At 54.5% G+C, this 10825-nt stretch overlaps 3 protein-coding genes across 3 annotated transcripts; 2 read left to right on the forward strand and 1 right to left on the reverse strand.

Moving 5' to 3' along the window:
• Positions 1–1882: 1882 nt before the first annotated feature.
• On the forward strand, positions 1883–5180 carry GUITHDRAFT_136842 (hypothetical protein; the record flags this gene model as incomplete). The annotated part of the gene is made up of 19 exons (XM_005835253.1): positions 1883–2038; positions 2084–2134; positions 2197–2280; positions 2338–2405; positions 2489–2758; positions 2808–2910; positions 2957–2994; positions 3042–3094; positions 3141–3215; positions 3263–3411; positions 3461–3517; positions 3567–3623; positions 3667–3768; positions 3917–3970; positions 4015–4224; positions 4354–4455; positions 4503–4582; positions 4632–4758; positions 4824–5180. The coding sequence occupies 19 exons, from the start codon at positions 1883–1885 to the stop codon at positions 5178–5180; spliced, it is 2193 nt and encodes a 730-aa protein (XP_005835310.1).
• A 67-nt stretch (positions 5181–5247) lies between these two features.
• On the reverse strand, positions 5248–6348 carry GUITHDRAFT_105938 (hypothetical protein; the record flags this gene model as incomplete). The annotated part of the gene is made up of 7 exons (XM_005835254.1): positions 5248–5307; positions 5353–5446; positions 5498–5580; positions 5645–5669; positions 5749–5894; positions 5944–6020; positions 6075–6348. 7 exons carry the CDS (start codon positions 6346–6348, stop codon positions 5248–5250), a joined length of 759 nt encoding a protein of 252 aa, XP_005835311.1.
• An 854-nt stretch (positions 6349–7202) lies between these two features.
• Positions 7203–10534, forward strand: GUITHDRAFT_136844 (hypothetical protein; the record flags this gene model as incomplete). Its single annotated transcript, XM_005835255.1, has 7 exons — positions 7203–7262; positions 7321–8628; positions 8676–9961; positions 10019–10067; positions 10118–10195; positions 10346–10409; positions 10494–10534. The coding sequence occupies 7 exons, from the start codon at positions 7203–7205 to the stop codon at positions 10532–10534; spliced, it is 2886 nt and encodes a 961-aa protein (XP_005835312.1).
• Positions 10535–10825: the final 291 nt, after the last annotated feature.

Consider the following 10825-nt stretch of genomic DNA (forward strand, 5'->3'; position numbering starts at 1 on the left):
GAAAGGAGAGAGTGTCCGAGTGGAGTCAACCCAGCTGGGAAGCAGGTGGGAGGTGACGTTGGGACGAATAATTCGAAGGAGGAAAGGGTGTGGCCCCGAAGGGGGTCGGGCGGGCCCGATGAAAGCATATTGCGTGCCTTCCCTTCTTTATTCCAGCCCTCCAATCGGTCGCGCATTCTCGCGCCCGGATGTCGACGCCTCCCCTCCAACAGCAGCAGCGACAGGCAGGGGAAGAGCAACATCACCCTGGTCTTGAAGCAGGCTCATGTTCTACGATGGGTCACCGGCCTGGTCGCCAAACGGCATGTAAGAGCCGCAGCTTCTTTACGTTGTTGCCCTCCAGTTTGATCATCTCTACAGGAGGGCTCCAAGCGCTTCAGGCAGGTCATCCAGAATGGCCTCAGGACCTCTCGCTCGGTCAACGCGGGGGTTCAACTTACTCAATCGTCGGGCGGGGAAGTGCAGACGAAATAGTTGAAGTGGCTCAGCAGGCTTTTCAAGTACTATAAATGATGTTTTAATGTTCCGTTCAACATCAACCTGACAGCCATAAAGGTAAACGGCGTAGCAAAAAAATGCCAGGATTGAGGTGTACCGTGTCATGCCCAACCGTTGAACTGCCGGGCGCCCCGGGTCGATTCGAGTCTCCTCATCATCAGTGTCCTCGTACTGATTTTTAACCTAACTTTGAGGAAAGCCTGACTCGCCTATGCAACAGTGTCACCTGCAGTGTCACCTCGTCCTGAATTTCCTGCTGCCCGGCGGGCCCCGGGCAGCCGGCGGGCCTCTGCCACCCGGCCGGGCGGCCGGGCCGGGCGCCAGTTTTGCCGGCGGTTACAGAGCAGAGGACTCGGTCAGTTTCGGTATAACTGCTGCATCGGAATTTTTAGATGTTTTTTTTTTCCGAACTTGACCCCGCCCCCAGTTTCACACCCCCTCTTTTTACAGTGTCTGGAGGGGTCTGGGCGTGGGTACTAGAAAGATACCAGGATGAACTTTACAAGAGGGGTGGGTCCAAGAAAGGGAGAAATGGGGGTGGGGTGATAACAGGGTCCATTTTTTTCAAAGTCTGTCAAGTCTCTGGATATGGGAAGGGTGGGGGTGTGTGAAGTCCTGGAATTTGAGGGGTACTCTCAGGTCAGAGGGGTGGGTGAGCAAAACGTTCATTTTGACACGGGGTGGGGTAACAGATCGGATTGAGGGCGGAATTGGACTTTGTGACACGGGTCTTAATACGTTACATGGGGGTGGGGGTGACTTTGGTCAGTCAACAGGAGGGGTACTAAATGGGTAATAGCCGGGTACTTGTCAACATATTGCAGTTGATGCGCAGTAAATGAATGTTGGGGGTAGGGTCACTCGCGGTACAGGGGGTGGGGTGAGAGCTACACCTTTGACTACTTGAACTTTCATGCTAGCTTGTCTCTGCTGCGTATGCAGTTGCGGGATATGACGCTTTTCAGAAGCCTGTAGCGTGCCCATACCCCTCTCCTTCTTACACTTTCATCTCCACTTCCATTGCTCTCCCTTCCACTGAGTCCTCCCTGGCTCCTCCACCCGTTACATCATGACTAGTGTCTGCCAAAGCGCTCCCGGTACCGTTGTTGAACGGTCCTTTCCTTCCATGCTAGAATTTGTAGCATCGCATAGATCACGCTGCAATAAGTCAATAGAATATCAACACTGAGCACTGAGCAAGCCGAATGAAGGAACAGTACTGCGATACAGTCCCTGCCTCATACCTTTGAAATGCTTTCGAGTTCAAAGACAACTCATGCCCTGTTTTTGTGCGAATGCTGACTTGCTGACTGGACGTTCTAAAACGCACTGATTGTAAAGCGCAGCAAGGTGCTGGTTAGCTGATGAGGACTTGATCGGGGTCATGGAGCATGATGATGGGAATTCAAACAATCAAGTGGCGAGACAGCTTCTGTCGAAGAAGAAAGGGAATCGTAGATGGAAGAGTGAGGAGCTCGTGTACGACAATGACGAAGGGCGCTATGTGCAAGCGGCAAAAGCTATTTCCAAGACTGAAAAGGTAACAGTTGATTTTAAGAGGGCTCAACGACTGAGAAATTGACAGTTCCGAAAATTTTGTATAAGGAAGGTTCATCGCTTGCAGTACAACTTGCAGGTGTCTCATCTGCTGATGATGGCAAGTGCTGATTTGGCATGATCTGATTTCAAACTTGCTAGATATGGGTTTCTGTTGTCGCGTCCGCCAGCATTTTCTGCTCTTGTCTGGTAGCCGAAATGTGCGGAATATCCGCAATCGGCCCGGTGAAGTCTTTGAGTTGCAACCTTGCCCTGCTGATTTATGCCAATCATCTTCTGCAGGAGGACCAACGATGTGATTCGAGTGTAAATCCCCTCAAGTACGTCTGCACGTTCTTCTCAGTGATACTGTCAGTGCAAGTCCTCAAGTTTTATTCATGGTACGGCTCTATTTTCTCGTGCAGCTGAGTTTTGTTTCTCAATCGTGATCCAGGCAAAGTGAAATCCATCACTTGCACAGCAATGAATGGAATCAGCCATTCCAGGGTTTTCTCAAAAATTTGAAGTACTATTGGAAGGGAGTTCTGACGGAATTGTTAATTTGTGGTGTTCATACCTTCCCTGGAGTTTCATTCGTCATGAAAGTTTCTGCTTATACGTTTGGAATTGGTCCTAGCAACGTGGAATTTCGATTTGAAAGTTTCATGGCAATCTTCTCGTTTCTGAAAATCTATCTTCTTTGGAGAATGTTCCGCATGTGGTGGTAAGGTTTCTTGTTGGGAGCGAGGGAAGGGAATGAAACTTTTGTTCAGTTTCTCTCATTACCTGTCCGAGTCGTTCTTAAACTACATGGAAAACCCAGCGATCGACATGCGCGCCACTGATTTGCCAATGAATGCGAGAATGGCGTTGAAGGTTCACGTCATTTCTCTCTTCCTTTCCTGACAGGAATGTCGTTCAGTTGGCGTTGCACCAATTTCCCCTCGTGACCATGTTCAGGTAGGATGGTCGTCTTGGAACGACCGAAGTTGTGATTCCTTGAACAGCTTTATCACCGTGTTCCTCTTCGTTTCCAGCTACCTGATGCGATTGTCGGAAGGTGCTGAACAAGTTTCGGAAAAGATTCCATGAGTTACAGGTCGCAGGTCCCTTCAACAAGGATCAAGCTTTTTCTTTCCTCAACCCAATGTGGCTGGTCACGGTCACCATATCAACAACTGGTATACTGAGACGAGACTCAGCAAATCCGCTCATCGTCTGTCGTCAGGGTATGGCGATATCGCTCCTGTGAGCTATCTTGGGCGTGCTATCGTCGTAGGAGTGATGATCATCGGAACCTTGTACATATCAGCTGTTACAGCAACTTTTGGGGAACATCTTTCCTTCACAAACATCGAGCAAGAGCTCATGCACAAGGTGGACACGAGGGGGAAGCTGTAGCGTACGTTCACTGTGTCGTTGGCAGGTTGAGAACGAGCAGTGGCAGTATCGGCTCGCCGAGGCTGCTGCTAGCGTTCTTCAGGTAGTCGTGCAGGCATGCAGCCCGACCTTGCTCATGAGTCTTCTGGCAGGCAGCATTTCGGAGGAGAAAAGATGACAAGAAGTTAGCGAGCCAGCGCTTCAAGAAGGTACTTGACCCCTCCACGTCTTTCTGCCCCTGACATGTCCAAGATGAGAGACGAGTACGCAGCGTGGTGCAAAGACAACCCGGACGTGGAGAAGCTTGACAAGCCGTTGTTCATCGCCGAGAAGATCGAGACACCCAAGAAGGAGGTAGCAGCCTCTGCCGTCTCCTCTGTCTACGGGAGCTGAAACCAGTTTCGTCTTGTCTGTCCCAGTTGTTAAGAGTGAACTCTGGGGATTTGAAATCTGTGAGGAAAATTTCTTGCCTCCCGTGCTGGTCCTGACAGGGGCTCTGCAGCTCCAAGATGGGCTAAAAGACATGGAGAGAGTTTTTCTGACAGAAATCCACAAGGTGAGCAGGTCAGCCTGTTTGCAAGGCATCTTACAAGAGCACAGATCGTCAATATCGTCTCTGAGAATCGAGTATCCCAGGGCTCAGTTGAGAACTTTGCGATGAGGCACTCCCAGTCCTCTACCGAGTTCGTGGCACGCAACGCCAGGGCGTACCTCTCCGACTCGAACACAGAGTTTAACAGGTCCGAGATGCTCTCGGACAACGAAGAGCCCTTGTTCGATGACAGTATCTTCTTCACCAAGATGGAGACGGTACTTGATGTTTGCAACGACGTGAATCGTTCGTGTCTCATTGCTTTCATGCCGTACTTCCCTTGAGCCAGCTTGTCGCCACTCCACTCTCCTTCTCTTCTCTATACCGTCCTCTGACTGCAACGATAGAAAATCAGCAAGATCCTGGCCTACACCAGCGACGTCGCCAACAACCGAAACCTGAGGAAATTCATCGATGCCTTGAAGCGGCATGGAAAACAAGACGTTCAGGTTGGCGATCTTCTTGGCCCTCATTTCCCTCTGACGAGGCTGCTCAGAGCAAGCGAGACATCCTGGTCAACAGCCTGGCGATGCTCGACCTCGTCAGCGTGCTCGTGCGACGGGCAGACGCGCAGAAGTAGGAGGAGGCGCGTGAGGGCAACCCTGACGTTGCTGGTCATGTGCAGGAGGAAGCTGAAGGAGCAAACGCTCATCATCGAGGCCCTCCGCGATGACTTTGAGTCCTTCGCTTCTCCCCGAGGGTCATCGAACAAGCCAGTGGAGGACAAGAGATCGAAGAGCCTCACGCTGGAAGTTCCTCACAAGCAGGCAACTCGCTTCTTTGCTCGCTGTGATGGTGTGATAACCCGACTGGACAGAAAATGGAGGAGTTCAAACAGAACAGTCTCTACACCACATGGTCGGAGGCCATAGCTGAGAAGGACAAAGCGGACAGGCTCGCGAAAGATCTTTCGCAGTCAAGAGTGACGAGGTTGTTCTTCAGCTGCTTCTACAACACCCTCTCATCGTACTATGGCAGGGCGAGGCGGAGTGAAGACCTATCGATGTACCAGAATTCTGGCAGGCTCAAGGATATGATGACAAGACCCGACAGCTACAAGAAGAAGCAGCCTGTCAGCGTCAACGCCGAACTTTGCATGGCCAGGTCCGTCCCTGAGAAGCTTTCGCCCCTGATCCTGCCTCCACAGCGAGTTCAAGAAGACTACTTCCTCTGAAAGTCGCCGCTCGACCTCCCGCGAGAGTGGCAAGGAAGGGATTCAAGTTTGAACGGAAGCCACTCCCTCACTTGCGAGTCCCGAACAGCCCGAGGCCCGCCAGAGCTCCGCACAGAGCGTTGTCAACCTGCAGCAGGTGTGAGAGGGGTAGGTCCGATCCTCCTACCATCACCAGGCCGGGGACAGCGAGAGGGTTCCCGAGGAAGGCGGTGGCATCCCAGACGGCAGTGCAGAGGATCACTCCTGTAGCAGCCTTGGCGCTCGTCCTGCCGCATCCTCGTCATCGTCGCCGTCCTAGGGACACCCTCCGAGTCAACCTGGCGAATTCTGCGAACCTCTTGTGCTTGTGCTCTTGGATCACCCAGTCTCCCGCTTCTTCGCCTATTAGCCCCTCATCACCCTACTTAACAAGCAAACTGTAAACTTGCCTTGAATCTCCTCCTCCCCTTGCTCGCTGGCAGCACATGCTGCTTCCCGCACATCCCCCGCCTGCAGCTACAAGTCATCGCCAGTCAGGGGCAGGACGCTATCCTGTACATTGTCACTCCTCTCTTTCAAGGTTGAAGACCTCTCGAGCAGATCGACGAGCTCTGACTTCTCCACGATCCCGTAGGTGCTGATTCCTTGGAGGTGAAGGATCCGCAAGATCTCACTTGTCTTCATCGTCCTCCCCTCCCACTTGCCATCCCTGGCCTCAACAGCATCCGGCACCTCCTGCAGTAGTTGAGATCAGCAAACGTGACTTTAGCCTTCCTTGCCCAACCTTGAAGGGCAACCTGTTGGCCTCCTCCCTAACGGCCTGACCGACGGCGAGCTTGACTGGTGCGTCCTCCACCGCCCCTGCTGAGCTCAAAACTCATCCCCTTGGGAGCGCGTAGGAGGACTAAGGGATACCTTGCCGCTGCGTCTGATGCATCCTTTGAAACGCTTCCTTCTCCCTCTCGAACTCCTCCCTCTCCATCCTCAAGACCTCTGCATGCTCCGACAGCGAGGCATTCAGCTCGTCCAGCCTTCTCAGCGCCGCCTTGTACTTCTCCTCCAGGGCCGAATGGATCGCAACGCACCTCTGGTCTTCACTGGGCATAATGAGGAAGAGCACGTTTGTGAAGAGAGACGTGAAGGCAAGGGACACCAGCAGCCGCTGCCATGTCCACTTGCTGAGAAGCATCCGCCCGCTCCTGCTCGACCCGCTCCCCCGGTTGGATTGCATCGTCACTTCTCCTCCTCCCCTCCTCCTTGCTGCCTCCTTCGCCTCTGACACCGCAGTGTCCTCTCGCCTGTCACCTCATATCCATTCTCTCTCCTCTCCTCTCCTCTCCTCTCCTCTCCTCTCCTCTCCTCTCCCCCCGCTCTTCGACTTCAGAGTTTGCCTTGCTGCTTTCGGGAGATTTTCCCCTGATTTCGTCTTTCTTTTTTTGTTTTCTTTCTTTTTCTTTGTTTCTTTTTTTTTAAATCCCAAATTGTGTCCCTCAACCCGCCTTATCTCGCAGTGCTGCCCTCGTACCTTTGCTATTGGATGACTAATTAATTTGGTTATAATTATTTGTGCCTTTTCGTATCCTCCTTTGCGTACACTGAGGCGGACTTGTGCCAGACGCCAAATGCAGTGACACAATCGGGGCGCGCGGCCATGGTAGCTCACCTTCGCGATATATCCTGCTCCTGCTCCTCCTGCTCCTCCTGCTCCACCTGCTCCTCCTGCTCCTCCTGCTCCTCCTGCTCCTCCTGCTCCTCCTGCTGCTCCTCCCCCTCTCACGACTCCTTGCTTCCCGTCTTCTTGCAGACACCACCACGTGTCTTGTCTCAGCATTTCTCGATTCCACAAACCCCCACGTCGCACTATATGGACCTGAATCGCAATGTTCTCATCTCCTGCCCGTTACCACTGACATTGACTCCATGATTCTCATCAACCTTGCAATCAGTACTCTACTTCTACTTGTCACGCCTTGTCTCATCTATCCATCTGCAGACTTCCGAGTTGTTTTTCGCATTGAGTCTTTCGTTTTTCAGAGACAATGCATGCTCATACCGGCAGGAAACCACAAGAACTACACAGGAGCAGCAACCAATGGAACCAAGGTTCGTGTCCTCTCCCTCTCTACCGTGCTGCCATCGAGTGACTATTCACCTCACTCAGTGGATAGCGTGGTGTTCCAACCTTGCGATCTACGTAGCCGCGATCGATTCATGGCAGATCAAGCACATCATTGCGCATTACTTGAATGCGATCACCTCCTTCGAGTTCAGTCCCAACGCCGAGGACCTGCTCGTTTGTACCTCCCTTGACAACGTAGTGACGATCTGGAACGTGTCTACGGAGGAGGGCCTGTATTCATTGAAGCTCGACAGCGCTCCGCTGCAAGCCCAGTGGTGCAAGACTGAGCCTGACAAGATCTCCATCTACACAGAAAACGGGATCCTCAGGATATGGAACTTCATGGACGATGTTGTACATGTGTACAAAGATGTGAACCACAGCTCTGTAAACGTGCTTCGGTGGAGCAGCAATGTGCTAGGGGCGGCTCTGGTGTTGGCGGCAGGGCATGCAGACTCGAGCATCTCCTTTGTGGATGTGACGCAGAAGCGAGTGAAAAGGTTGAAGTGCCAGGACAAGAGCAACGGGGGCCACGAAGGGGGAGTAAACGACTTCAAGTGGGATCCACTGTCAACCTCCTATGGCATCGCCGCGTTTGGGTCAGGAACGCTGTCCCTCATCGACTATGAGAAGATGGAGCAGATCAAGACCTTTGAGAAGTCGCCAGGAGGTATCAAGTGCGTCGAATGGAACAAAAGCTCCCCGGGAACGTTCTTCACAGTCTCTGGTACACATGCTTCAATGCGCATGTGGAACGTCTCGCAGCACGTTCCCCTGCAGATCTTCAAGCTCGGGTACTACGGCTTCAGAAGCATCAGCATGCTCCCCAACGGTTCTCAGCTGCTTGTGGGAGGAGCAGAGGGGGACGTGGGGGTTTTCGACGTGAGCAAGAAGAAATGGGTTCATCAATTTGAAGTCGGTCACTCGGAGACGATTTTCGCCTGTGAGTTTGCACCCAATAACAAGAATATCCTCGCGACAGGATCGTTCGACGGAGTGATCAAGCTCTGGGATGTCACGACGTTCCGCTGCATAGCGACGATGAAGCCGCAGGGGGGGGGAACGCTGGGGATCATCTACTCCCTGGCCTGGTCGTCCCTTCCGGACGATCATCGGATCGCCTGCTCAACCTCTCAAGGATATGTCCACATCTTCGAGACCGAGGGGAAGAGCAAGGGCGCGCTGGTCCTGCAGAGGAAGAATCACAAGGGGCTAGTGTACTGCGTGGGATGGAGCCCCCACCGGGACCTCTTAGCCTCGGGAGGAGAAGATGGATACTGCGTGCTATACCACCCCCAGCCTGACGAGTCTGCGTCGCCGAGCTGGATGGGGAAGGGACTGAAGGAACCAGTTGTCAAGATCCATCACCCCGGCGCCATCTTCGGCTGCGACTTCAGCACGCTCCATCCCCACTGCTATCCACCACATGCCTGGACTGGGGGGTTCGGCTCTTCGACGTCCAAGACCCCGCGAACTACCAGAAGCTCAAGGAGTTCCGCCACCACTCAGCCAAGGCCTTCAGCGTCAAGTTCAGCCCCCTCGTCCCCGGCCTGCTCGCCTCAAGCTCGGACGACTGCAGAGTTGCGGTGTGGAGAGTGGAGGAGGAGAAGAAGGTGGTTGTTCTCGAGGGCCACACGAACAAGACCCGCGCCCTCTCCTGGCACTATGAGATCCCCTTCATCCTCCTCTCCGGCAGCTGGGACGGATGCATCCGCGTGTGGGACATCCGAGGGTCGGGCTCGTGCCTGCTCGTGGTCATGGACCACCATGCTGACGTGTACGGGTTGAGCTCGCACCCTGAGCGGCCCTTCCTCTTCGCGTCCTCCTCCCGGGACACTACCCTCCGCTTCTGGTCAGCAGAGCAGCTCACACCCAGCATCCACCTCCGCGCCGTCGTCTCCAACGACTGGCGGGGGGATGGGATCGCCGGCCCGTTGCCGGCCAATCTTGAAGAGCAGGACGCTACGTGTCTGTGTGGGTCAGGAGCCGCAAAGCTGGCGGAGCAGCTGGGGGCGTGCAAGTCTGACCTGGAGCGGTGGGCGTTGAAGTGCTCCTTTCTCCTCTTCCCCGACGGCGTCCAAGAGCTCTTCTGCATCATGGACAACAGCGAGTCGAGAGTTCCCCTCCTCGTCGACAACAGAGTCATGCATGCCAAGAGCATCTTGCCGTGGCTGCTGAGGAAGGCGCAGGAGCTGGAGCAGGCGCGCGGAGGGTTCGCAGGCATAGGAAGGATGACACGTAACGAAGCAATGGTGAAGGCAGCGAACATTTACGCGAGGATCGGGTACATGCGGCAGTACTGCGACCTGATGGTGGAAGCTGGTGAGATCGAAAAGGCGCTGCTGGTTGCTCCTGCCGTCTCCCTCTCCTACTGGCAGGACCTTGCCAGGAAGTATGCCGGGATGATGGCGGAGCGTCAGGAGGCTGACTGTGTTCCCCTCCTTGTCGCCAGCGGACAACACGGGAAGGCTGCGGAGTTTCTCGTTTCACACGCTGAGGATCTGGACTCCGCGCTGGCCATCGCACAGGCAAACTGCGAGCACGGGTACGAGCGGATAGCAAGAGCGATCCATGCAAGCTCGGGTCAGGAGGAGCAGGAGACTGGCAAGGCCCTTCCCACGCAGGAATCTGCAGAGGAGAGGCTTGAGATGCGGAGAGAGACTGTGAAGAGCATGAAGATGAGGTGGGTTTGAAGAGCCTTCCTGTGCTGTATGGTGTTGACACGCGCCGTCCCCTCTAGGTACAAGTCCCAGGGTCAACCCGTCCTTGCAGCATGCGTGCATCTAGCGGTGACAACTCTTGTGCTCCTTGCTTGCATCCTGTTGACCCCTCCCTGCAGATCGGAGAGGACGAGGAGGCGCTGAAAGTTCTGGTGGACGCGCACGAGCTCGAGCTTGCCATCGCTCTGTGTACGCTGGTGAGGACCACGACCGAACTTCTTTACCTCCTCCATGACTACCACCACCTAGAATCCATCGCTGCAACAAACGGATCTCGTTTTCGTTCTTGCTGCGCATCGGTTGGATCCGCTGGCCGTGCCTTGGAGGGTTGACTGGCCCTGCTGCAGGTTCGAGCAAGTGAAGGACTACGACATGGCGTTTCAGTGCCTGCAGCGATGCAAGGGCAACGAGGTAAGCCTCCCCCTTCCCTCTCCTCCCTGCCAGCTCCCTCGGGTAGGAGGAGGGGACTTGACTACTTACCATCGCGTTGATCAGAAGGAGGAGGTGGAGAGGATGATTGTGCGGTCGAGCTGTGACGATATCGAGAAAGTATCTCCTCCCTTTCTTCTCTGTGCTTTACTCCTCCCCATCCTACTCCTATCGTCCTTTCCCTCCTCCTCTCCCCCTCCACTTCTCCGTCTCCTGCTCCCGCCCCTTCTCTCCCACCGAGGGAGCTGGAGGGGAGGAGAGAGAAGGGGGAGGCTTACTTGGTTGAGGTTGCGTCGCGGCAGGCACTGGAACGCCATGTGGTAGTACTTGACGTGGGCGAAGCTGCAGCTGGGCGAGTCGACCCTCGAAGGCGCGGGGTGCGGATCCAGCCGATGCGC

This window comes from Guillardia theta (genome assembly GCF_000315625.1).
Source record: "Guillardia theta CCMP2712 unplaced genomic scaffold GUITHscaffold_22, whole genome shotgun sequence".
Classification (NCBI taxonomy): domain Eukaryota; class Cryptophyceae; order Pyrenomonadales; family Geminigeraceae; genus Guillardia; species Guillardia theta.